Genomic DNA, 27,987 nt, shown 5'->3' on the forward strand with positions numbered 1-27,987 from the left:
GTAACAAATTGGAATTGTTTTAATAATTTAGTTTCGGCCATCTTATGAACTGATTATCCATTTGATTAACAATCAGGGAGAATTACATACAGGTAAATTGTAGTTTTAGCAGGCATTGGAAAAATTCTTGAAGTGGATATTATGAGTCTTAATCACAATTTTTATTACATGTTGGGGCCCAGTGTTTTTGTGTGTAAGACATATGATTCTACAGAAAGGCAAGGTTTTACACACAAATACTTGATTTATGCCCAACTGTTTGGAAACACAGCAAACATAAAAACACAAGTGGGCTATAGACTAAACATGGCCTTGGGTATGTTCAGTTTGTCTCCACACATTGAGTCAACATTTAAAATTTAGGAGACTTGTGCAGAAATCTGCACTCCAGAACTTCTCCTAAAGAATCATATCTGGTCCCCCTTGAGCCCAGGCTCCTGTGCCATCTGCCCTGCAGAGGTGGCCCCTTCTCAGTGGGGCGTGTGTTCTCTGGTGTGCTGTCCTCACCTGGGACCTTTACTTAATCGGGCCACCTATGTTGCCTCTGTAAACATTTGAATTTACAATTCCTGTTGTATATTTTGGTAAATATTTCAGTATTTTAAAGACAGTCTATATTAATTTATAGTCTACTTCATATTTTATAATAATCCCTTAAGAGTGGGATGGAATTTTTCAAATTAGAATTTATAAGTTGGTTTAAGAAAAACTTTTTCTTTACATGCAAATAGTCATATTCCCTTTGGAATGTCTGCAAGCTTTATGAGATTAGTCATAGCTGTAATTGGATAGGTTATGCATGTTGCAGACAGTATGGTATCTTTCTCCTCAGCGTGGCTCCTTAGAAATGTAGTTGATTCAGTAGCTAAATGGTTCTCTCTGGAGCAGTGTTTAGAGTGTCAGGAGTAGTAGTTGAGCAGTAAGGTAACTAAAGAATGCCTGATACACACTGCGATAGAAGCGAAGGTTCTTGGAACCAGCAAATGTCTGAAGTGAGTTTCAGAGAATGACTTCACAGGGAAACTTTTGAGGAGGTCAAGGAGGAGCCTTTTAAAGAGAAGGGGCACAGAGGGGCGAGGAGGAAGGGGCTGCTTGTTATTTACTTTTTTATAGTATATGTTTTAAGTTCAGAGACTTAAGTTTTTAAATTCAGTTTTGAAATGTATATGTAATTTTGTACATTATCAACTGTATTTACTATTTTACAGGATAAATTCACACCATTTTTAGTCGCCATCAGGGAGAACAAAGAAGAGATGGTCAAATTTTTGATAGAGAGCGGGGCAAATGTACATGCAATCGACAAGCTGGAAAGGTACAATTGTGGGTTCTCTCTCTCTCCCTCTCTTTTTTTGTTTAATCTTAATGTTGTTCTAGAGCAGTAACAGCCAATCAGAAAGATTAACTTAATAAGAAGAGGATTAACTTGGAATCAACACATCATCAGTTAGGTAGAAAAACAATTATTCTGCCTGGGTGTCACAAAGAATGGTATGCAGCAGGATTCATCTTCCTTTATAATAATGACTGCTGTCATTTGCAACCTGAGTTTTTTGGTCATATGATCTGATGATAGTTCAGGGATTTCATTTTAGTTTTATTAGTATGGACTCTAATTTTAATTTACCTTATGAGACAGTGTTGAATTTCTTCATTCTTTTATAATTTTTTTAACCTCTACTTGGTGTATATTTTTTTTAAAGATGCATATCAAACAGAGAGGAGTTTGTTTTGCCTTTTGGATGATTCTGCTTTAAATTACTTTCTTTGAAGGATATTGATGTTATTAGGTTGTCACTAAGTGAGTGTCACTAAGAGAGTAACTATGACCAGATACTGTGGGCTCATCAGGTTTTATCCTTTTTCATTTCTAGTACAGTTTGATGTTTTTATTTTCAATTGATAATGGTAGAAGGAAGAAAAATAGCTTGAATTATTGAATAAACATTCCCTTTAAAGAAGACAGGTCATTGGTGGATGATAAACAGGAAAGAGCTGGGCTGTAGAGTCAGACGAGGTTGAATTCCCAGCTCTCCTGCTGGCCAGGTGTGTTACTGGGGGACATGACTTATTACCAACCAATATGTTTCCTGACACGTAAAGGAGGGTCATAGTACATCTTTCAAGGGTGGTTGTGCCTAAGAAAGACCATACATAGACTATTCAGGTTAGTGCCGGGCACATGCTTCTCAGCGTGATTCACTTCAGCCGTACTATTTTTGTTGCCATTTTTATTCATATTACTGTTTTCAGCCTGCAAACAGCTTCTCCTTACCTGACCTCTAGCTGACTTTAAAGTATTAAATGTTTCAGACTAGAGAAGACATGGGTAATTCTTTATTTAAACCTTTACCTACTTCAGATAAGTGACCTCAGCATCCTTTCTTGTCCATCAGAGGACTTTAAATTAGCACCTTCTACTGTGTGCTACCCAAGTAGGATGGGAGGCTTCCTTTTTGTCCCTCCATTGTGGCCTTGGAGGTCATTTGCAAAGATGAGCACTCGAGCATGTAAGTGGTCAGTTCTCCAGGGGTGGGCAGGAGATTAACTTGGAAAACTAGACCAAATTAACTGTTTGAGTTACGCTAAGTTCCTAAGGGTGGAGATGTCTCTTTTATTTTAGATCAGCACTGATGCTTGCTGTGTTTCATGACTCGCCGGACACAGTCAAGCTGCTGCTTCAGAAGCAAGTTAATGCCAGTTCTCGAGATTTACACGGAATGTCTGCTGAAAGATATGCTTTTCGTAATGGTTTTAAACAGTAAGTGTTTACATTAAAATGCCAGTTATCTCTAAACTGAGGTTGGAAATGACCTAACTGTCACTTGTTATGTGGCAGGTGAGAGTTCCTAGTTGGGAGCAGGCACTTTGGGGATGGCAGTGAGACACTCCCCATCACCAGCTGGAAATCAGCAAAAGGCCAGACTAGTGAGATGGAGCAGTGGGCACAGGGTTCTTTATCTCAGGGTTTGTAAGACCTTTATCCTTAGGGTCCTACTGGTCTCCACTTCATCCCAGTGTAACCCCTATGCATGGGGTCCAAATAATGTCACATATCTGATTTTTCTAACTAGTTATTTGGGTCTTGAAATGTTTAGTAGAGCAGAAAATCCTGTATTTTCCTTTGGGGACTTTCTTCTATAATCTTCCTCTTGAATTTTCCAGGAACCTAAGGGATTCCCTGAGGCCACAGTGACAGTCCTCTCCCACAAGGCACTGGGGCGGGGCGAGGGCGTGCTAATCGTTCTCTTGTTTCCCTTGATTCTGTTGCTGCAGCGTTGGTACTAAAACTAGTTTTAACAGGATCTCCTCAGCAGCTGAGTCTGGGGTCTGGATGTTGCTGTCTAAAGACCTTTAATAAAATTTTAAAAGAAGAAAAGGAAAAAGAAACTGGTCCTGCAGTCAGGTCGTGCCTGACCTCTGCTCCCGGGATGCCCGTGCTGATCCAGTTTCCGCGGTCTTCGTGGCCATCGACACGTAAACTTCAGCGTGACGGCTTGTTTAGTTCTCATACATACGCTTGTATGAGGTCATATATGTATAAATGAGTTTATCTGCAAGTGATATACTAGTTGAGGTGTCCTGAATTATAAACCACGAAGAACAGCTAATCACCATAATTTGTAACATTTTCTGAAAACTACCACATTTAAATGTTACACCTATAAAAAAACACACATTGGGTTTTATTTGGGATTCTCAAATAATTCCAGCATTAAAGTTCAAGAACAGATTATTCCATTCTTCCACTATTTCTCTGAGCATCTGAGGGATACATTATCTCATTAAATCTTCATAATACTCTTATGAGTATTAATAACTAACTGCCTAACAAGACAGTAAGATCCCAGTTTTATAAAGGAAGAGTTTGAGCTGAAGAGAAGCACCTTTTCCAGGAACAAATAGCTATTGGTTATAGAGCTGGGACTTCTGAGTTCGAGACACTTTCCATGTGTCAGGCTCGCTCTAGTTAACTTACTGAGCTGTACTGCCCTCAGTTCATGACTACTTCACCTTACTTTTTTTCTTTTTTAATTATACATCCTAAATTTAAAAGTGTAGATCGTACAAATTTGAAGTTTATGGGACAGTTGAAGTTTTGATATTACCTCTGATATTGTCTGAAATAATCTAAGAATTTAATATACTTGGTAATTGTTTTTCATATTAGTATTCAAGTAGTAATATTTATCCCATTTTTTTACACATAGCCTCTACCAGCTGATTATCGACTACAGAGACGGAAATATACCAGCTACTCCCCCTCAAAGTAGCGACCTAGGACAGAGTTCTGGTAATAAGTTACTCTTGTTGGGCCTACCATAGATAAGGAAGTAAGACTGAGGAAAGTTTGATAATGAAAGAGCAGTGAAAAAAGCCTGTGTAAATTTCATGTATGTTTTTATTTTTTTCATTAATTTTTTCTTAATGCTCTAGTATTCAGAATTATTTAAGAAGTTAATTGTAGGTAATTTAAAATCTGAGACAATATTGTCTGAAAAGAAATTCACTTATTTAATCATGGCTCCTGAAATCCCATATTATATCTTTGTGTAAATAAGAAAAACAGGGTTTTAACTTTGTTGTACATTTCCTCTAACATTGTAACAAGCTGGCCTTGTTACAGAACTGGATCTTTTGATTTTTATAGCAAATGGATTACATCGGGTAAATGAATGCTAGTTATTGCATAGTGATTAGTCTCACTAAAAAGTGATTGTCTTTAAAACTGGGAGCTCAGCAATACCTTCCTGGTGCTGTAAACAAATGGCCAACAATTAGAACTGCACAGCTGGGCCAGTGTGCAGCATACTAATAAGAGATTGTTTTTTAAAGATACTTAGTGATAGTGCAGAAGTCAGGAAAGCAGTGCCTTGTTGAGAAGCACGGGTTACTTTTCGCATCATTACACCAACAAGGTCTTTTTCTTACCTATTGCATTCCCCAGAAGTGCAAACAGAATGAGATAGTTTGCCTTCATGAGAGTCAGATGTTTTCTTCTTTTTGGGGGATACTTGTCATGAAACTAAGTTTTGTTGGAACAAGATTTTCTATTGCCATTAGTTAAAGGGTTGTCATAATAAATACTCAAATAGCACAATTCAGGACTCAACAAATTGTAAGAAAAGCAAAGAAGTGCTTCACATAAAAAAAAAAAAAGAAGAAGAAGGCTGTGTTGCCTAGATGTGACCCCTAGGGTGCTGTTCGGTCTGAACTGTATGAGGGCACATTTAACTTGGTAGACCTGCATCAAGAAAAGAACTTCTGTTGCAGGAAATACAAAGCTGGAATAGACAGAGTTTTGGTCTTCAAGGTGCTCATAACACAGCAGAGTTGTCCCTGGTTAATGTCTGTATTTTTTTAAACAGGATTTTCAAAGAAAAAATTCTTATCTGTTAATTCATCCACTTAACAGACGACTCTCAAGTGTCGTTTAGGTACTGAGCGCCACTGTGACGTTGCAGAATGCAAACAGGTCACAAGCACAGCTCCTGGCCTCCGGGAGCTTGCTACTGTCGTCACCATTTCTATGATTTGCTTTACTCTATTCTGTGCTTCCTGTGTCCCAGAGCCCACTAGGACTTTGTAGCTGTCTTTATATGTATTTTTATTGGTATTTAATATGTGCCAAATACTTTTAAGTCCATGGTGAGGAAAGAAGTTTTTTAAAAGTGGGTAGGATGTCAGGTAAGCCATGCAGAGTGAGTAGAAGTTTGCCAGGGAAGGAGGCAGAAGAGCAGTGTTTGGTGGGCAGAACATCTCTGAAGCTTACATTTGGCAGAAAGGACAGCGGTGCAGAGGCTAAGATGTGCCAGTGAACTTTGCAGGATCTATGAGTTTCATTTTGTTGGTGCAGGAAGGATGCTGTAGGAATGGTTGGGAACGAGGTGACTACCTAGCTCAGGCACTCTTCTGAAAGCCTTTCTGGTACTATAGAAAGGAGGAGGTCTGCTGTAGACCTTGGGAGATGTGTCAGAATGCTTTTAGCTGCAAATAATAATAGGAGGCCTAAGTAACAGTGGCTACAGCAACAGGAGTCAGGATTGGTTAGAAGGTTCGGTGATGTCGTCAGGATCCCAGACGCTGTCCCTCCTTCAGCTGTGAGGCTGCTGGTGTTTGATGTCGCCTTTCCTGGTCTGCTGATTGGCAGCAGCTCCAAGCGTCATCTTCTCACCTGACAGTATCCGCAGGCGAGGAGGGCTGCTTCTCTCTGCATGTTTCCTGTTAACAAGGAAGAAAACAGAGACGCTTCCGGTAGACTTCCCCTCGCATCTTACTGGCTGGGCTACATCGCATGCTCATGCCTAAACCAGCCACAGGGGAAGGAGATGTAGTTACTGTGATGACCGCAGAATAATCATTTCTCTTTTTGCAGCTAAGAAGAGTTTACCTTCTTCGCATACTGGGGCAGAAAACATCCAAGAAAAGTTGCAATTGTCTGGCAAGGATGAAAAAGAAGAAATGGTTGTCAAGTTGGGAACCAGCAATGGCAGCCGCATGGATCCACTGAACAATGTTGAGCAGAAGAGTAAGAAGATTCGATTTGAGTCTTAGGGTTTCCTGGTTATGACATAAAGCAGTGATGCACAAGCTTTTTCTATAAAGGGCACAAGCTTTTTCTATAAAGGGCCAGAGAGTCAATATTTTAGACCATGTGGTGTCTGTCACATCTACTCATGTCTGCCAGTGCAGTGTGAAGGCAGCCCTAGACCGTATGTGAGCGAATAGGGATGACCGTGCCCAGATAACACGAGGCCGACAAAGCCGAATGGCAGGGTGGGTTAGTCCCATGGGTGTCGTCCAGAAACACCACTCTGTGTGAGCTTGACGTTGTCAGTTTATGATACTGATTCTACTAATGATTATCATTCTTTTGTGAGTCTCGTAAAGTTTGGTTGGGATTTTGTTCCTTGTAAACAGCAGTTCACTTCAAGATACCAAATTTGGTTAAACACCCCTTTTTTTTTTTGGTAAATATAAAGGAGGGGAAGTGGTTTTTATGCATTAATTACCTACCAGGAGTATACTCAGTATTCACTCAAGTGTGTAGTCTCCAGGTGTGGTCCCAAAGGAATGCTTGTTAACGGAACATTGGTCTTATACTTTCAATATTCTGTATTTTTCTATTGCTGATACGAAGTCTATTTTACTTTTTTCTTTAATAGCGGATTTAGTGGTTGAGGTTTCACCGAGTCATGAAGATACCTCTGTCATCAGGTAGGATTTTATGGATTTTTAAAAATTACATGTTGACTGAGGGATCACAGAGAAAAGAAACAAGGCTTGTTGAGTGTCCTGCTCTGGGTTAGATACCATGTTATGTACTTGGCATTTGTTACCTTGAACAGTCACCACAACAGCTTTGCAGAGTAGCTGTGCTGTTACAGCTTACTGTTAGTTAACTAGGCAACTGTAGCTTAAGGAGGTTGACTAGTTGACCCATGATTCCATGGTTAGCATAGTAGTTGACCTGTGACTTGACCATCAGGCAGCCTGGCTCCCAAATCTGCTTTCTTATCCCTCAGCATAGACTTTTATGACTTGTTTGTTAAAAGAAATGAACTCACTCATTTTTGATGTGTATTTTTGCTCCAAAGAGTTTCACCCAAATATGATACTGATGATTCAAGGCCTACATCAGATGATGACTTAGATCTTGCTCCCAAGGTAAAGTGTTCTCTTGTGAAATTAATTTTTCTGCTCTGAATTTAGTTTTGTGTAGTATTTACTCTTAAAATTTAGCAGTGGTCTGCCTCTCATTGTTTTATGTTTGTGTTAGAAAGTTGGTCAGAATAAACCATTTTATAAAAATATGGCAGGTTGATTTTTTTCTTTTTCTTTTTCTTTTTTTTTTCCTTTGGTAAATACTGAAGATAAGGCTGAAGCAAAATGGACTAGAAGATATATAGTGACAGGAAAACTGTACTGTGAAAAGGTTTCCCACAATAGAGGAAGTGTGAAGCTTGGCCAAGGATAAGGGTTCTTTGACTTTTAAACCACACTGATGGCACTTGTATAACACTCATGCCTCAGTGACATCTTTAGTGCACACAGTTACTTACTGTGATAATCATGGACTCTTCCTGGGGCCTTTCAGTTCCAAAACTGCATAGCATGTGTCTTTTTTTTTCCCTTGGACACTTTTTATTTTGGTATCAGAGAGTTGTGAGGAAAGAGATTTTTGTCTGGTTTGTTTGTTTGTTTTACTTTATTTCTATCTCTGGTTCTGCATTAAGACTAAAATAATAGTTGAAATTATAGAAATTTAGAAATTAAAATTCTGTTTCTCAAAATCCATATCATAGATTCCTCTGTGTTTTCTAAATTATCCCATTAAGAGTATATTCAAAACTCTTCATCTAATTGAAGAATACATGTTTTCCCTGAAATAACAACCAGCTCTCAAAGTAGACTCTTAATAACAACCATATGATAAAACCTACTTCAGAATTCTTTTGTATTATAGTTTAAAAAAGTATGTCCAGTCCTCGTGTCCCATTCTAAAATTTCAAGTTTCAGATACTTTGTAGTATAGTTATTTACATATTCATTTTATAACCCCTGCATCAGTATACACCGCTAGAGATTAGGGAACCTAATTGTGCATTTCCTGGAGCACCTAGAATAAGGTCTTAAATGTAAGAAGCATTTTAGTATTTTTTGAATGTGAATGCATGAGGAGACATGGACTTCTGCACCATGCTGCAGGTGATATAACACACACACTCTATCATAATGAAATCTATTTGATGGTTACAGGTAATATAATACACGTACTATGTCATAATGAAATCTATTTGAATTCTAAAAATATGACTTAAATTTCTATTCCCTTTGTTTAGGTTGTAAAAGTTCAGTTGTTATGACAGGAAATATGTCATAAATGCCAAAGAAATAGATAAGAAGTATATGATGAATAGGAATAAGTTACAGTCTGTTTTCCAGTATCTACCAATTGTGAACTTAGAATTTGAGATGAAAACTTTTTAACCTTCTTTTTAGCCCCCTCTCATGTTCCATTCAATCTATCTTTTCAAGCTATATATTATCCTTAGAGTCCTAATTACCTGTTCTTTCTCTAGGTGGAAAGTTGATGTGTTAGGAACTTTCTAAAATCTATTTTTCTCTCTCTCTAGTAATAATTCACAGTGCTCAGGTAGTGAGAGATGACCATGTTCAATTGAGTGACTTCTAGTGACAAAATTGAACTCTTACTTATAGTAGTATTCACAAACAAACGGTTGTAGAGTAATACAAGTCAGTATTATTGGGGATATACTCTGAACAAAGGCCTTTGTTTTATATATCATATATTTTGATATTTTTATAAAATTTGCTGAAGAATAATATATATACTTGCATATGTAATTTATATATTTTATATATATAATAAAAAGGTAAAACAGAGGCTTTCATTCATAGTATATCCCTAACAATACTGATACATCACCGATCTATTATATATAAGTGCTGAAATATATGTACTTCTCCACATACCTTGTTATACTTACATTTTCCTTTTTTTCTTGCCTTAAGTTTGTACTTGACTAGTCATGTTAAAACATATATGGAGAGATGTTTTGACTTCACTTTCTCACTTTTACATTTGCCCAGCAAAATTTTTTCCTTTTTAACCCAAACTTAGTAAAGTCATTCCGTGCCACATGTCATACCACTGCAGACTGCGCTTCTGTTAGTTTTCCAGACTCACCTAATGAAACTGGTGTATGTAGTGCAAAAACCAAGGCTTAGAAGTCATAGGGAATCGGCTTGGGTTCTGAAGTTACATTTTCTAAAAACTAAAGAAAATAATTCTTGGTCAGCCTGGGACCAGCCGTTTCTTTGTTACAAGTGAATGTGTCAAACTGTTAGTGAGATTCAGAGAGAAACAGGTTGTACTAAAAAAACAAAAAAACAAAAAAATGGTGTTTTTGTTTGTTTGTTTAACCACTTTGACCTTGAAAAGACATTGATTGTGACTTCAAAGTATTATTATATTTGGATTGTCAATTAGAGCTGCAAAGAACATTTCAGGAGAAGCAAAAGCATGGGGAATAGTAATAAGTATGTGGGGTTAAAATAGCAGCAGTTTGGTTGAGTGATGTTTCACTGAGGACAGCCCATTTCGGGTAGGGAAATAGCGTGCACTGAGTACCTTTATGGCGACCGGACTTGAAGGAAGCTAAGTGCAGGGTAGAGGCGACCTATTCCAAGGTGATAGCCGTGGAAAGAGGTTAAAAGAGCCTGAACTCTTGGATCTCGGCAGCTCCTGCCTGGTGGCACGGCACTGTACTTGAAGTCAGCAGACGTAGCATCCTGGTTCTGACCCACTGTGGGATCTTGGAAACACTTGTCTGACTTGTTTGAATGTCAGTGACCTTGTTCAAAAACATGGTACTGATACCTACCTCTCAGGTTATGTGTCATGAATAAAAATGTGGTAACAAATGTGAAAACACATTGTCAACTGTAAAGGGTGCTATAGAAATGTAAGACAGAATGATCACAGTGGCCACTAATGACTTACTGAAATGTTGAGGACACTTTTTTAAAATCTGAAGGACAATAAAATGGGAAAGCTAGAGCGGGCATGGGGAGTTCTCATTTGGGGTACATTATTAATCGATTTGTTTCAAAAACCATTCAGCCTGCAGTTGGAGTGAAAGATTCTGTTCCTAAAAAAACGGGAGCAATGAAGAATTTACAAAGATTCAAATCAGGTAAGTTTTGCAATACAAATTTAACCATGAAATGAAGTACAGTCTTCTTATTCCTAATTCCTTTTATTTTTTCAAATTTAATTGAAAGGTGACACAAGTAAGGCAGATGTTATGATCGGTATCCATGTTTGAAAATATATATATTAGCATAAGAAATAGATTTTTTAAATGTCAGCTTTGACTCGGATGTTTCTATTGATGTTGGGAGACACCAAAGTGCTCAGTTTGGAGTCCCTGTACTTCTCAGGGATTCTGAGAGACTGATTATTAGGTTCTAAGATTTTTCCAGAGTTTTAAAATGCTTAATTGAATTCTGACCGTTACATGGGGTAAAGCTTCACTTGCTAATATGTCAGTCATATCTCACTTTAATTATGTCATCGAGCGCTATCAGATTGATGATACTTATTTCTGTATTTATTTATTAATGGAGGTCCTAGGGAATGAACCCAGAACCTTGTGCATGCTAAGCATGTGCTCTACCACTGAGCTATTTCCCTAGCCCAAAGATCTTAAGCCAACTGGATGTTTTGATTAGGAGAGTGTGTGTGTGTGGTGTTGTGTCGTTGCTTATTAAAAATGATGGAAATTACTGGTCCTGCCTTAGTATTTGGTAGACATGATCTTTTAAAACAATAATCCTAAAAGTTTTGGGGTTTAGGATATTTTTATACTATGAAAAATTATTGAGAATTCTGAAGAACTTTTAAGTGGGTTGTATCTATTGATGTTTAGTATATTAGAAAATAAAACTGAAAGATTTAAAAAACAAGCACACAGAAACATTCCATTAGCCATTAGAGCTATGATGTTATCACATGTCATGTATCTGGAAACCTCCACAGCACACTTAACGGAGAATGAGAATGAAAATAGCGTTCAGTATTATTGTGAAATTAGTTTTGACCTCCTGGACTCCCTAGATGGAGGGAACTTGGGGCTTCAGTGCTTCTCAGATGGCACCTGAGAACTGCTGTTTTAAACAGGGCTCATGGATGTGAAATGATAAAGGGGCCCTTGTGATGAAACGGGCTTTAAAGTTCATTTCTACATTTCTTGCCTTTTTTTCTTTAACTTGTCTCTAAAAGTTTAAGTCTGACAACTTAATTCTTTTATGAAAAGGAAAACATTTTTATTACATATTTCCTGTCTCGTGGCACCCCGTACTCTTTGGATCTAGTTTGTACCTAGACTTACCCTGTTTTTATATGGAAAAAATTAGTCACTCAAGGCTATCCTTTCTTATGTAAGTTTATGATGTTTATCCAAGGCTTAAGGTAAGAATTCTGAAGATATTGGTATATTGAGGAAAGACTGTCTCATTGTAATGTAAGTAGTACCATTCAGTAAAAGTTTTCTTAAAGCCCGTGTCTCTAGGACACAATACTGCCATGCATATTTAAATGTCTGGTAAATGGCTGGTTAGACATACATATTGTTAATGAAAAAATTCATATGTTGAAGAAACATAATTATTCATAAAGCTCTTACGGAATATAGACTGTTTTATAGAGAGTGATGAGTGAATCCAAATAAGTAATACTAGGAAATTAAAAGTAGAAAAAAGAGAGACAGTGGTTCCCTATGTGAACAGCAATGACATGTAAAGTACAACCAGCTGGGAAAGAGCAGTGCGTTTGGGGGGAGAGGAGGACGTGGGGCTGCTGCTCTGGGAAGAGAATTCGTACAAGTTAGTCAAGTTTGTTTTGTTATTCACATTCTAATAAGTGGAAACTTCAGACGGGGATTCTACTAGTTTGAGCCTCAATAATGCGGCTGGTGAAAGAGCCAAGCATTTGAAAGTTGATAAATGTCCATTGGTATCACAATCAGTGACCACAAACCAGTCAACACCCACAGAACTGATGCAGATGGCCCTAGTAGACAAAGACCGGATGAATATTGGAGCCGTGTCTCTGTCAGAAAATGCAGCGCTCCGTGGCCTGTGTGAGTCACAGCTGCCAGAGAACAGAAGCAGCAAAGAAGGTAATAAAGCAGCACAGAGAGCTAGCCATGGCCTACCTGTGCGTGGCTTCACCATACTCTGACTTTGCAGAAATCATTTTGTGGCAGGATCTCCTTTGTGTTTACTCCTTTTATGAAACCTACAACTGGACAATACCTTTTGGCATGACATTTACATTCATCCTCTGACAAAGCAACATATTAAATAGCAAAGGGAATTAGGAGAAAGTAAGTTCGTTCAGACTAGTGTTTAGCACAGTCCTGAGAGCGGGTAGGAGAGTGATGTCTAGAGCTTTGTGACTAGTTGGGAAACCTAGGTGGACATCCAAAGATTCCCTTCTGAAAATACGATTTCTTAGCTTTATTTTTATCTAGCTCTGAATTTATAAATGTTTGTTATAGCCATATTCAGTGTAACTGAAAAAGTACCTCCGCAACTAAATATCAAAATATTTCTAGTATATTCTCTGCCTTTCTGTATTTTAGAAGTGGCTTTCCCAGCGGTAGTGGCAGACATTGGGTATTTGCTACACAGGACCTCCTTCTTAACTGTGTCCACATCGTATATCAGCTTGTTTTATTATTTGTAATGGATTGATAGGTTGAAAAGGATATTGGTTTTTAAGGAGTGCTTTATCACTTAAAAATAATATATGGAATATCAATTCTAATTCTTCTAGGATACCCAGTCTGTTGATTAACCACATCTAATATGTGTTCTACTGTATATACCAATTAATTTAGTGCCTTAATCAGTGATATAATCAGAGCTGTAATAATAAGTCATACAATGTTTTTTCTGCTCCTATAGTTTTATCTTTTCTTTCCTTACCTGTAGAATTACTGTCGTATTTACAAAAGATTCTCAGTTATCTCCTATAGTAGTGACTACAAGCTATAAACTCAAAGTTTTTCTAATAAATACTGTTTATACAAAGATACTTTTAAGAGTTTGTCCTCGGCAGCAGAGGAGCAAAGAGGATAGACATGTAAAGAAATAGTTTGCAGTTCAGCTGGTGAAGACACACTAGAAAAATCTGTGAAGTACCAAGGTAACTCCAAGGAAAGAGATCCCTGTGTCTCTGCAGAAAGACAGCTGTAATCAAGGAGGACTTCACAGAGCAGGCTGAGTCTTCAAAGAGGAAAAGGAACTTGTCAGAACAATAGAGGGAAACATTTCAGATAAAGGAAAGATAAAAGCATAAAAAGTAGCAGTAATTTTGGAAACCATGAATAACATTGCTCTTGAAGCTTGGTATGTTGTTAAAGAGGTACTGTTAGGAGGTAGAGAATAGAGTCTATCGTGACTTTGTATATTTCTACTGTATTTTTAAATTTTGTTTTATTTCTCTTTGTTTTGTTCATGTCTGGTGAATCAATTTGTGAGTGAAACTTTGAGATGTTTGTATGCCTTTAATCTGGTAACATCTAGTATTTCCCAGTTTGTTGAAATTTTAAATAATTAGAAGTATTTCTTAAAGAAGTAAATATCCAGCTAAAGATTAAGCTTAATTTGAACTATCAATTGATGAAATGTGTTTTATGTTTTTATAAAGATGATGCCTTTTATCTAGCTGTTCTAAGTAGTGAATTTTAACTAAGCATATTCATTTTTCAGCAGACCTAGACTTAGAAAGGACATCTGAGGAAGAGGAAGAAAGACTTGATGGAAGTGAAAATAACTACTCACTGGTATGTAAAAATGTAAATTTAAATTTCTGGTTTAATACTGTTTTCTGTGCTTTAATAACACAGTTCAAAAAAAGTTGCCTTTCAAACTAGACTTTTAGAGTCAATAAATAATTATTTAATAGTTAGTTTTTAATAGCATTTTATCTAGTTAGAAAACTTAAAGTATCGTTAGGATCTATAATCATTTATAGTTAAACTTTATCCTTGGAATTGAGGCGAAAAAACCTTCCTGAATATTGTTTTCCTGTAGTAAAAAAAATTATAAAAGATAGAGTGGAAAAACAGAAAATCCTCTTTGTTGTAGAAACATTTACTTAAAAATCACTTAGAAACACTATTGATAAAGTTAGCCTTTTGACAGAAATCAGTTCTTTCGAGAAGTGTCTGTGTTTTTGCTCTCATAAAAAGATGGATATCTATCACGTCTGTACACTGAGCATATTTTATAACTATGTTGGAGACACTGTGAAATAGCATTATTTACTTGTAGGTCAAAGAGCAGATGAATTCTGTGGATTTCCTCGATGACTTAACTCTGTCACCGGGGAGAGCTTCCGAGGATTCCGAGTCGCTTTTCCATAATTTTAAGGACACCCTGAGGCCAATCAAACGACTTGGCCCAGAGAGTGAAGGTAGGCCCCCCCCGTGTGACTGCACAGCCTGTTTAAGTGTCTCGCGGTGACGTGTGCACACCCAGCGCTGCCCGGGGAGCGCGGCTGCGTCACAGGCCGCGGCGTCTCGGAGGCCTGCTCTGTGTTGAAGCAGAAGCAGACGTGTGCGCTGCCAGCCAGGGGCTGTGGCCGCCCCTCTCCCTGTGCTTTCTGTTGACTCTGCTGCCCCTACGCCTTCACCCGAGGTCAGGTCATCACTGCTTCCCTCCTAGAACACTGAAATCACCTCAGGACTTTCTTCGCCGCCGCTCCGCCTCCTGGGACCTTGGTCTACACCGCAACCGGGATTACTAGACAGTTTTTAAAATTCAGGTCTTTGTTACCTCCTTGCCTAAAATCCAGCTCCTGCTTCTCGTAGCTCCATGGTTAAAGGCCACAGTCCTCTGGCTTCATCTTGTTTCCTTTTATTACCCCTCTTTCCACATGAATTTTAGAATCAGCTTTTCAATGTAAAAAAAAAAAGTCTGCTAGTGTCCTGGAAATGAGATGTAGATTATGTTGAATCTGTAGATTAATTTGGGGAGAATTGACTTCTTAACTATATGGAATTTTTAACCCCGAACAAAGTTTATTTCTCCGTTTACATAGGTCTTCCTTGATTTTCTCAGTAATATTTTAGAGTTTTTAGTGTCTGGGTCTTTCCGTCTTCTATGAGTTTACCTGTATTTCTTATTTTTCAGTGAGGTTATAAGTTGTATATTTTTATTTATTTGTTTTAAAATAATGTATTTTAAATTTTAGTTTCTGATGATAGAAATGCAGTTGATTTCTGTATGCTGACCCTGTGCCCTCCAACCTGGCTGAACCCATTTGTTAGTTCTAGTAGCCTTTTTATGGATTCTCTCAGATTTTCTACATAACCAGAGGTGGTCAAGCTTTTTCTTCTTTAAACTACTGTGTTACTAAGGGTAGTTCACATTTAAGACTTGCAGCCAATGAATACATTCTCTGTCACAGCTAATCAGCTCTGTCACTGTTGCAACAAGAGTAGCCATGGACAATACACAAGTTAATGGACGTGGCTGTAATGGGCATGGTAAAAGTTTATTGACCAAAGCAAGCAACCCGGCCCACAGGTTGGAGTTAGCTGACTCGCACCATGCAATATTTCCCGCTGATTAGCAGACACTTTTACCTCTTCATTTCCCATCCAGATGCCTTTTGGTTCTTTATTTTGCCTGACTGCACTGGCTCCAGTACAGTGCTGATTAGAAGAAGTAAGAGAAGCCACTCCTGTCCGGTTCCTCATCTTCTGGGAAAAGCATTCCGTTTTTCACCGTTGCATATGGTGTCAGCTGTAGGCTTAGCACAGATCTTTGTCATAGTGAAGACGTTCCCTTGGTTCCTAGTTTGCTGGAAGTTTTTATCAGGAATACATGTTGAGGTTTGGCAAGTGACTCTTTATCCACTGACATGATCATATGGTTTCTTGTTTAGTTTGTTAATATGATGAATAGCATTGATTTTTAAGTGTTAAAACAGCCCTGCATTCTTGGGATACACCCGACTTGGTCACGATGAATTATCCTGTATTGTTGGATTTAATTCGCTAATGTTTTTTTAGAAGTTTTACCTCCATTTTCATGACATTAGTTTTCTTTCTTGTAATATCTTTGTCTGGTTTTGGATTCAGGGTGATGTCAGCTTTATAGAATGAGGACATATTTCTTCCTCTTCATTTTTTGAGGAGAATTTGTGTAGAATTGGTATTAAATTTTCCTAAAATATTTGGTAGAATTCTCCAGTGTAACCATTGGGACTGGAATTTTCTTTGTCGTAAGGTCTTTAAATAGGACTTTTGGTTTTTAAGATATAGGGCTTTTTAGCTTATTTGTTCTTTCTTAATTGAGCTTTTGTAATTTCTCTCCTTCAAGGAATTTTACCCACTTCATCTGAGTTGTCAAATTTATTTGCATAATGTTCATAATACTACTTTGTCATTCTTTTAATATCTGCAGAGCTTAGAAGATTGTCTTCCACGTTATAGATGCTCAATATCCATTTGTTCAATGTATGGATGAATGAATGTGAAAATGCACAGTCCTTTATACACAAAAATTATTCATATATTTTGTTTCTATTTTTGTTTTCTTCCTAATGCAGATTCTGATCGGTTATTGAAAATTCAGGATCCAGTTGATTCATTCACATCAATAGAACTTAAAGAATCTGACTGTGCAGTACTTAAAGGAAAACTTAAAGAAATGGAAGATAAGGTGAACTGGCTACACACAGAGCTGCTGAAAACAAGAGAAGAAAAATCACAGTTAAAACTTCAAAATATGGAGTGGGAACGAGAGCTCTGCCGCATGAGGTACTGAATTTCTTGGTTTTAAAGAAATATTTGAACTCTTTATATTTACTTTAATACTGTAGGTATGTAGGAGAAGTCTTATAATTGCTAACTTACCTTTTGGGATTTTACAGGGGAGAAAATTTCATTAATATTGTGGAATATGAGACTCTTGGAAATAACACAGCAATATATATATATATATCTCCTCATTCTATATTTCTTTAAAAAAAATCTTTGATCCTTATCTCTCAATTGTCCTCCAGAAAGTTTATATTACTTTACATTCCCACTTGCAGAATTATGAAATGACCATTTTTCTCAAGGCAGAAACTTTAAAAAAAAATTCATGCAGTTTGATTCTGAACATATGAATGGATGGACAAAAAAGTAAAGTGGAAAGTGATTACTGGTTAGTTATTCAGCATCTCTCTCATGCAGAGATAAGATTATTTCCAAGGTCTATGCTGAAAGCATGGATTACTCTTTATTTTTTAATTACTTACTATGGATCCTGCCTTGTACCAAAAGGGATTTAAAAATGATTTACTAAATAAATAATATTCAACAAGGTAAGTTCAAAGTGTTGCAAAAGAAGAAACATAGTGTAGGGCATCAGGGAGTAGACTCCCCAGCCTCGCCTTGGATTATGCTAATTAGCGGGTCTGTGTTCTGGAAAAGATGCCTGTGGATGTTACCTTCCGCTGGAGATCATGTAGGAGTCCCTGTGATACTTCAGGAAGTTGAAATTTTATCCCTCATGAACTTATAAACTTGTTTCTAAATAGCAACTTCTCTTTTAACTAGTAACTAAATTCTCTGTCCCAATGAAAGAGTCATTTATGACTATGTGGGGAAAAAAGGGTAATTTTCAATTCAAACCTTACTGAATAATTGCAAAATTTCTTTCCTACACTATTGACCAGAGTTACTCTTGTCTGAAACCCAGTAGCATTTTGTCTTTTCATTGCTACTTTTCAAACGTGTGTGTTTGTGTGTGTGTATCTATCTTTATGAAGTGGTTGAAGTGAGGAATTTAAAATGTGAGACTTAGAAATGAAAAACAAATTGAGAACATAGAAATTCCATTAGGGTAATAAATCAGCATGTGAAGAACCAGATCATAAAATGAACTTTTTATTTTCTAACAAAATAAATTTAAGGTAAACATATTTCACTGCAGATTCACATTAGAACAAGAAACAAAGAAGAAAAGTTCTTATACATTATACGGAAAATCTAAGGACGATTTAAAAAGAAAAGAGAAACAATACAATGAGCAAGATTACCTAAAACAACAACTTGAAAGTACTGCCCGAGCACAAGAATGCAAACTGAAGAGCGTAAGGAATAAACCAAATCAGGTAAATTAGTCATAATGTGAAAGTTTTGTACCTCTAACACTGTTTCATCAATATTATTTACAATATTCTTTTGAATTAATCTATATTTCATTTAAAACAAATAAAAGTTATCTCAACCTAAATATGAACTATGACATTTAGAGCTTAATTTACTAATTTCTTGGTGTTCTTGGCATCTAATAGATGCTCTGTGCCTTTTCTGAATGAAGGAATGGAAGTTAAATTGAGCTTAATCATTAACATAAGGATTGACGGTTTTGGCCCATTCAACAAAGTAACAAGTCTAATTCAAATCCATGTGTTAATTTTGGCTCTTTGAAGTTAAAATCCAGGCTAAATCACCTTGAGACTATGTTGGAACTGGTTAAATGCTTTATAAAGAAATTTTCTGTCACTGGGATTTCAAAATTTGTAGATACTGACAGGCATATGCAGAATAGATAAACAAGATTATACTGTACAGCACAGGGAAATATCTGCAAGATCTTGTGGTAGCTCACAACAAGAAAATGTCACAATGAATATATATATGTTCATGTATAACTGAAAAATTGTGCTCTACACTGGAATTTGACACAACATTGTAAAATGACTATAACTCAATTTAAAAAGTGCTAAAAAAGTTTTTCTTTCATGATACTACTACATCCCTTGTGTTTTTGCTCTGTGATACATTTAGCTGTCACGTATATTAGAATTTGAGTTATTTATGTGCATTAAAGATCCCTGTGCTTAAAAAGGCTACTTCTTATTAACAGGTTTAAAATTTTTTTTTAAAGATTCCCCTCCTAAGCTTTTCTTGACTTTTTTTCATGGTATAAAACCCAAACCCAAATGTAATATGTCTTCAGGTTTTAGAAGAGCGAAATGATGCTCAGAGGCAACTTTCTCGAGAGCAGAATGCCCAACTAATACAAGATAAAATCCTGGTCCATAGTCTTTCCCAACAAAAGGAGGCAGAAAAGGCTAATAAGAAAATGAATGCTGAGGTATTTTCTTTAGTCATCTTCAAACATGTGTGTGTATGAATTTGTATACTTACATAGTTTAAAAACCAATACTGTAGGTACAGAAAGTATACAGGGTTTTAAAAGCCTATATATGTAAATATATTTTCTGGAGGTTTCATTTCCGGCCTATTGGATAAAGCAATATTTTGAATTCAAATCCACTTGCCGGCAACAGTGATGTCGTGACATTCACAACGGCCTCATCCAAGGAGAGGCTGTTAATATTGTCCATAGGAATTGATGAACTTTCCATTATCTCAAAACTGTTGCTACTAACAGCAGGCATTCTAGTTTCTGGCAGTGATCTCACTCCTTTGATAGACTAATGGAGAGGTTACTTTATCATTTCCACTGATGGTAAGGAGGAAAAAGTATAGCTAGTTCAGAAACCGTAGTTTGGGTGTCATTCTCCTACGTGTGATCAAAAGTAACGCTCTGCTCCATGTGGTATCCGATTTCAGTACAAGGAGCTTTCGAGTATAGTGAAAGATATGCCATAATCTATACTTAGTGATAATTTATTGATCAGTATTTTATTTTTAATTAAACAGTTCACTGTATTTCCCTGCTATTTCACATCCATTACTGTTATAAACATCATGAAGAAGAAATAAAAATTATTGCAGAAGCAAATAGTCTCCTGATTTTCTAAGAAGAGCTCTATAAATTTGACCTTCTTTACCTTTAGTGTATTCACCATTAGGGAAATAGAAGGCTTCTCTTGTGTTTATGTATTTATCCTAGAGAAGTAGCTTTGGTTTGGTGTAAGAGTCAGAGAGTCAGAAGCCCTGGGGGAAACCCTGCAGCTTGCTTGTGTTTTTAACCCTTTATTCCAGAATTGTCACAGCTAAATGAGTTAACTGATGTTTGTAGACGTGCTTAGTACAGTGCTTAGATTTATCATTTATCCATACATGTAATTCTTATAACTCACTCTAAAAATGTTAGAAAGGGAGAATATTTATGGAATATTCTCAGGAAAGAATTTTTTAGGAAATCTAACCTGTCCCAATTTATACAGAGCTAAGGCTCTTACTTTGGCGGTAGCTGTAAAGGTTAGATGTCAGATATAATTTTTAAGTGTAGTCAGAATTATTCATTTTTTATTTTAAGCCTTTTGGGTTTGTTGTATTTCAGAGAAAGAAAGACCTTTCCGATTCTGAGCTTCTTAAACATCCTTTTGTGGTTTCTTTTTTACTTTCATGGATTCACTGTCTTTAATTAAATTTTTGAACTTTGGGGGATTTCTGGTAAAAGTTTGAGATTTGTATCCACCTTAAGTTTTTCCAGTTGGATACCCAGTTACTGCAAACTTTTTGTTGTATAAACTTAGAGATTAGTCTTCCACTTCAAAGGAAATTATGATATGTCAGTTTATTGCGTACAGTTCAAAGAGTAAGAGATGAGGGGTTTCACTTACAGGACACAATGGATTTTGAGCTGTCTGACGGAGGCCAAGCCCAGCATTCAAACAAGGAAACTGAACCCTTGTCTCAGAGCACACAAGGGGATGTCATCAAATACATTGCAAAGCAGGCATTCTTGAAGGAGACAATATGTAAACTGCAAAGTGAAAACACGTTGCTTCGACAGCAACTAGAAGTGGCTCAAAATAAAGCCAGAAGTGAAAAGACAATATTTAATACCCCAGAGCCATTTCTGGATCACACGGGAAAACTTGAAGCCATGAGCAGACGAGTTCTGAAGCTGGAGGAAGGAAACATGGAGTTAATTAAAGAATGCAGACGTTTAAAGGACAGACTGTGTCAGTATGAAACGGACAGAGCAGAAATGGAAGTAAGTACCCAGAAAGGGAACTAATTTTCAGACTTCCTCAAAGAAAATTCAAAGTAGTATCTGATGGAAGCTGAACGTTGAAACTAGTTGAACATAAAAAATGTGCGGGCTATAAATATATACACTGTAAAGCAGCGTAAAGGCATTTCTTGTATGCAGCAAACAAAAATTAGACCTGAGAGGTGCTTTACTTTGAGTCAAGATGCCGTGCCACCTGAAATTCTAAGAGATTAAGCTATAAGCTGTTGACAGATACAGGCAGGTCTTAGTAATTTATACTGCCTAAATCATTTTAATCTTTCTGTCACCACATTTTAGTATCGTGAAGCAGATAAATGAAATGCTCAGACCTAAAATGAGTATTTTGAAATTAAGATTCAGTTGTGTGAACAAAAAATGTAAAGAAAAAAAAAAGAGAGAGAGAAAGAGAGAAAAGATTCAATTGTGTGGATTACCTTGACAGTTAATGTGTAAATGCTGTATCTTGCAGTACTTTTCCTTCAGTAGCTTTTCATACATTTTTAGTTGATATAACTTTATTTTTATTCATGTCAATTGCAATTAAATTTAGAAATACTTCCATCTCAAATCATGTATTGTTATGACCTCTCCACTCCTTAAAGGCATCTACTTTTCATTCAGTCATAATTTGGGACAAATGTAAATTTTAGCAAAACTGTGTTTGACTTAGTCTCCCCTGTTCTATTTGTAATTTACTTTGAACATTTTTTCAAATAATGTGCTCACAGTTCTCATTGCAAGGCTCAGTTACTGTCATTCGGATCTAAGTTTGTCCAGTACAGAGGAACTGGGGCGCTCTGTGATGTACGAGTTTGGCACTGGGGTCCCATTTTCAGACTGAGGAGGAGCAGCCAGAGTCCTGAGTGGCAGGAAGGGAGTCAGTGGGAGGGGTGGGGGGAGCTGTGGGAGCTGCAGTCCAGGAGGCAGGGGACGCCAGGTTGTCTCAGGTCCCCAAAGGCCATTGGAATATCCTCGTTTTTATTGTGAGATGGAAGTCTGTTGGAAGGGTTTAAACACCAGATTGAAGATGTGAAGAACTCTGAACTTAAGCCTCTAATGAGAAAGAGGGAGAATGTTCCACAGTGTGGAACTTACCACCACTCAGCCCACCCGCACACCCCTTTCTGTCAGAGACTTCAGTGGGGGTGAAGCTCGGCCGCTTCCTGGGAGGGGCAGGGAGGGGCTGGTGGGGCTGCATCCATTGTCTAAGTTAACTTACTGTCGGTAAGGCAGGAGGGCCACACCTTCTGTGTGTTTAATGAAATTCAGTAAGCAGGAATGTGTGCCTATGAGGAAAAGAAGGTGAACTGATGTCTGTGGGGATAGTTCTCAAAGCCCATTTGTTGGAGTTATATATTATTAATGTAACTTAATGATAAGGTGACAGAAAATTCAGTAACAGAGTTATCTTTTTAGGCCTGTATGAGACAGCTTCAGCAAGAACTGGCTGACACCCGAAAGAAAGTGTCCATGTTGGAAGCATCCCTGGAGGTGACAGCACATCATCAAACTAACTCAGAAAAAAAGAGACAGGATGGAGAGAGGAAGCCACATCAAGCTGCAAACCCAGTATGTATGAAATTCAGCACTTCGGCCATGAATGTGCAGCACAGAGTGTTGTAGGACACTAGCTTTTCGGGGATAGCTTTCTTTTGCATCTTCATTATAATGTACTTTTATTATCTTTATAATGCACTTGTTTCTTAAATGTTGACTTTCATTCTGCCATTCTTTATTTTTTTCTTATATTTACCCTTAGAGAAGTTGAGAATTATACCTCTTTCCTCACAGAAGTTAACTTTTTTATCCTATTAAACAGTATGTTTTAGTGATCTCTCACCACAATGAGGCAAGCTAGATAAAATCAGAGGATAATGTTTCATGGAATGTTCCAGAAAATTGTCATGTCTCATCTTCACTTTTGTGAATGGATATAGAATCTGTGTGTATTTATTTCATGGATTTCAGAATGCCTTGTGCAGAAAGGTCATTATACAAACCAGTTGAAGTTAGACATTGCCTTCATTTTCTATTCATTTTAGACATGTTGTCAAAGCATGGAGAAGTTCAGATCACATCTGTACACCCAAAATAGAGAATTAAGAAAATTGTCTAGATCCTGCCTTTGGATTTTTTTTTAACTTTGTTGAGATATAATTCACATATTATAGGGGGATTGCATAACTAAAGTAGTAGAGTGCATGCTTAGCATATGCAAGGTCCTGGGTTCGATCCCCTGTACCTCCTCTAAAAATAAATAAGTAAAACTTAATTACTTCCCTCCACCAAAAAAGAAAAATATTCACGTATCATATAATTCGCCCATTTAGGATACATAGTTACTATCTCCTAGTATATTCAGAGATGTGCAGCTGTCGCCACAATCAATTTTAGAACATTCCCATCAGCCCAAAAAGAAAGCCTGCATCCCTTGGCCATCACCCCCCCCAGCACCACAGCCCCCCCATCCCCCGGCAACCACCAGTCTGACTTCTGTCCCTATAGATGTGCCTGTTCTGGGTGTTTCCCAGGAATGGAATCACATGCTGTGCGGTCCTTCATGATTAGCTTTTTTCATTTGACAAAACGTCTTCAAGGTTCATCCATGTTACAGCGCTTGTCAGTATTTCCATTTCTGTTTATTGTCGAACAGTACTCGGTTGTGGGGCTAAACCATTTATCCATCCATCAGTTGATGGACCTTTGGGTTGCCTCTGCTTTTTGGCTATTGCTGATAATGCTGCTGTGAACATTTCTGTCCAAGTTTTGGTGTAAACATGTTCCCATTTCTTTGGGGAATAGACTTAAGAATGGAAATGCTGTCATATGGGTCATATGGTAACTCTGTTTAACCTTTTGAGGACCTGCCATACTGTTTTCCAGAGTGGTTACACCATCTAACATTTTTATCCAAAGTGTATAATTCTCCCAATTTCTATGCATTCCTGTCACCACTGGTCATCAGCTCTCCTGGTAGGTGTGAACTGGCATCTCATTGTGGCTTTGATTTGCATTTTTCTGATGACTAAGGATGTTGGGGATCTTTTCATGTGCTTATCTATTTGTGTATCTTCTTTGAAGACCTGTCTGTTTAGGTTTTTGCCCATTTTCAAATTGGGTTGTCTTTTTATGATTGAATTGTCAGAGTCCTTTTTGTATGCTGGGTGCAAGCCTTTGATCAGATGTAGGATTTTCAAGTATTTCCTCCTGTTCAGGACCTTGCCTTCTTACCTTCTTGACGGTGTCTTTTGAAGAGTAGAAGTTTTTAATATTGATGAAGTTCAGTTAATCTATTTCTGTCTTTTACTGTCCTAAGAAACAAGTGCCAGATCCAGTCATGAAGACACACGCCTGTGTTTTCTTCTGAGAATTTTGTAGTTTTAGCTCTTTCATTTTGAGTTAATTTTATATATATTGTCCGAGGTAGAGGTCGAATTTTGTTCTTTTGCATGTGGATATCCAGTTGTCCCTGTACCATTTGTTAAAAAGACTATTATTGTCTCATTCAGTTATTTGACACTCGTATTGAAAATCAATTGACCGTAAATGTGAGGGTTTCTTTCAGATTCTCAGTGGTGATGCATTGATCTATGTCTGTCCCATGCCAGTACCAATTCAGATGTTATGAGAACTCTTTCCGAGTCTTCTTGCATATTACCAGTTGTTTTACATAATAATAAAAAGTCAGTGTCGCGGAATGTCTGTAACTCCACTTCTGTGGAGATCTGCTGCGTCCTGAAGGGGCCTGTGGCCAGCTTATGCCTTGCTGACTCTGTGACATGACAGAAAGTAGGCTTGCAAAGGTAAAGTCCATTCTTTCCCCCCATTCAGACCTTTAGGATCTCACCCAGTGCCTCCCACTTCACTCCAGTTTCCATCAAATCATGGTCAGGGGATCTGCTGACTCAGTCTGCAATACAGTTCATTATGTTGCATTCATTATAATTCATAGACTCATCCATAGATTTCACTACCTAGAGGCAAAAGATTAAGCCTGGAGAAGATTAATTCAACCTTCCTCTTTGGAAGCCTCTCTAATCCGTCATCTTGTGGTTCACAATGAAGTCCTCTTTCGGCTTGGTTCCTGTGTGTAACACTGGTGCCGATCTTGTTCTTGGTGTAGATCCTGCATTCTCAGCTCCCTGTGTCTGCCTCCTTTTACTTAAAAGGAGAGATGCCTAGCTGTATTCTATAGCTTAATGCATAATTAATGAAATAAATATTTCATCCCATCCAAGGGAAATTTTCCAAGAGTACAGCTGTTAAAAATTAGATAATATTCAATCAGTGTATCAGAAACAGATAACAGATTAGTAATTTGAATTTCAAAAGTTCAAAGCCACTACACTAGGAGATGGATTTCTCCTTAACTCTGTGAATCATTCATTGCTCCTTGGAATGCAATTCAAACTAGCATAAGATATTTGTAGTTCAGAGAAAGGCTTATGGCATTAGAATCCATATTTGTAAGATGTATTAATTGCAGTCTTTTTTCAAAGTCTTGTTTTGGGAGGCATTTATTAATTCAGCCCTAAGTAACTCAATATGACCTCCCTAAAACTTTAAAAATCATGAAGAGTTAAGACTTGGGGAAGGAAGAGGTAAGAGACTTTCTACTAAGAGGTGCCTTGTAGTCATTTTATGTAGGAAAGACATGAAACAATTACAGAAAAATAAGAGTGTAAAACCAAGTACAAATGTATAACAAAGATGATGACAGTAAACAGTGTATTTTTGTGACTCTTGATGGTTTGAACTTTTTTTCTTGATTTTCTGAGTAATTTGAGTTTCTCCATTCCACAAGGTAGATATACCATTTTATTGTAACTGAATTTATTTCAACCTTTGATGCTGGGTTAGAGTTAGGCTGTTCTCAGTCTGCTAACCTCTTACCAAACAATTTTACCTTTTTCATGCAGAATGCTGATCTTCCAGCAAAAGAGGAATCTGCATCTTCAGTACTTCTCCATCTAAGTGCAGAAACTCAGCTTCTTCTACACGAGATATTATCTGTGAAACAGATGCAAAAGAAATGTGAAGCACTAGAGGAGGAGAAGAAGAAGTTGGAGGAAGAAGCAGTAAACCTCAGACGTCACCTCGAAATGAATACAGTGGATCACAGTCAAGTGGAGCAGGACAAACGGGAGACTGAAGAACAAACAAGAAGGGATGTAGTAAAAACACTGAAAAAACTCAGGCGAGCTGTGCAGTACAGACAGGAAACCGAGGTGCAAAGAAGACAGGATGTGGCAGAAAAACTGAAAGGAATCAGCCAGTGTATACAGGTGAAGCATTGATCTGTAACGTGCTCTAACTCACTTCGCTGAGAATTACAGTTCGGATGTGTACATTTTATGTGTTTCCTCTACTTCCCATATAGCAGTTTGTTTTGTAGATTTCTGGAAGGAAGGCCGCATTTGTTACTCCCTTTAAATAATTCAGTTTCCATCATCACTATCACTAAATGGATCTTTCAGAACAATTCTCACTAGAGAATCATTTTTAAGACCAATTGGTGTAAATCCAGACAACTAGGAGGAAAAGAATATATTGTGATGTAAATGCTGTGCCACACTCTGGGATTACTCTTAAGTTGTATTGTTCAATTTATAAAATTTTAAGTTGATCCTATTATTCTTCGAACTATCACATTACATGAGTACTAATATGAGTGATTCAACTTTAATTTTGTAATTCAGGTTTAATTCACTTGACATTGATGATAAGTAGTTTAACATTCAGCTTTTTTCTCACACTTAAAATTACTCTCTGAGTCATTGACTGAAAACTAAAGGGTACAAACAGACTGCAATTACTCAGGTTATAATTATTTTTATAATTGTATCCTTTTAATGTGTTTTAGGCACAAGCAGCACTTCAAGAAAACGTGTTAAGAGAGTGCAGACGTGCTTCAGTCAGTCAAATGGAACAGAGAGTTAAAGATCTGGAACCTGAACTAAAAAATGATTCTAATGAAAACAGATTGGAACAGTACAAGCAACTGTACCTGGAAGAGCTGGAAAATAGAAAGTCTTTGGCAAGTCAGCTAACCTCGTAAGTCAAAACGTAGAATTATAGAAAATAATTTAGGTCGTTTATTTGCCTCTAAGGCATCATTTTTATTGAGCCAGGTTCATGAGGTGAGTAGCAAGTGAGAGCTAACTAGATAGTGTAATTTTGGGAAATGATGTTAGCAAATGAACTCTCCTTTAAAATGTCAGTCCAGGGCAGTTTGCATCTCCCTGCCTTTTGTTGCTTTTATATGACTTTATTTTTTATATTTGCATATATTTAACCTGATCTAGTCTTTAAGCTAGGGGTTTTGCAAACTTTGTAATTTAGACAGCCATATTATCACAAAATTTCTAGCTGGAATTCCCATAAATAGAAATGTTAATGAGTTAAAAATTAACTGTGTTTTGGACGAGCGCAACGTAAACCCAAGGGGCCCCA

The 27,987-nt window shown here is 37.2% G+C and overlaps 1 protein-coding gene across 1 annotated transcript in view; it reads left to right on the forward strand.

Moving 5' to 3' along the window:
- Positions 1-27,987, forward strand: part of LOC116277371 (ankyrin repeat domain-containing protein 26-like) — a 52,203-nt gene that overhangs the window by 19,641 nt on the left and 4,575 nt on the right. Inside the window, exons 5-20 of the mRNA XM_072949419.1 lie at positions 1,209-1,315; positions 2,624-2,761; positions 4,212-4,294; positions 6,377-6,529; positions 7,167-7,218; positions 7,599-7,668; positions 10,649-10,721; positions 12,555-12,707; positions 14,305-14,378; positions 14,869-15,010; positions 17,153-17,363; positions 18,526-18,706; positions 21,139-21,513; positions 22,951-23,103; positions 26,454-26,819; positions 27,398-27,588. Of these exons, the coding sequence (XP_072805520.1) occupies positions 1,209-1,315; positions 2,624-2,761; positions 4,212-4,294; positions 6,377-6,529; positions 7,167-7,218; positions 7,599-7,668; positions 10,649-10,721; positions 12,555-12,707; positions 14,305-14,378; positions 14,869-15,010; positions 17,153-17,363; positions 18,526-18,706; positions 21,139-21,513; positions 22,951-23,103; positions 26,454-26,819; positions 27,398-27,588 (2,522 nt within the window). The remainder of the gene's footprint in view (positions 1-1,208; positions 1,316-2,623; positions 2,762-4,211; positions 4,295-6,376; positions 6,530-7,166; positions 7,219-7,598; positions 7,669-10,648; positions 10,722-12,554; positions 12,708-14,304; positions 14,379-14,868; positions 15,011-17,152; positions 17,364-18,525; positions 18,707-21,138; positions 21,514-22,950; positions 23,104-26,453; positions 26,820-27,397; positions 27,589-27,987) is intronic.

The sequence above is a fragment of the Vicugna pacos genome, chromosome 25 (genome assembly GCF_048564905.1).
Source record: "Vicugna pacos chromosome 25, VicPac4, whole genome shotgun sequence".
NCBI lineage: Eukaryota > Metazoa > Chordata > Mammalia > Artiodactyla > Camelidae > Vicugna > Vicugna pacos.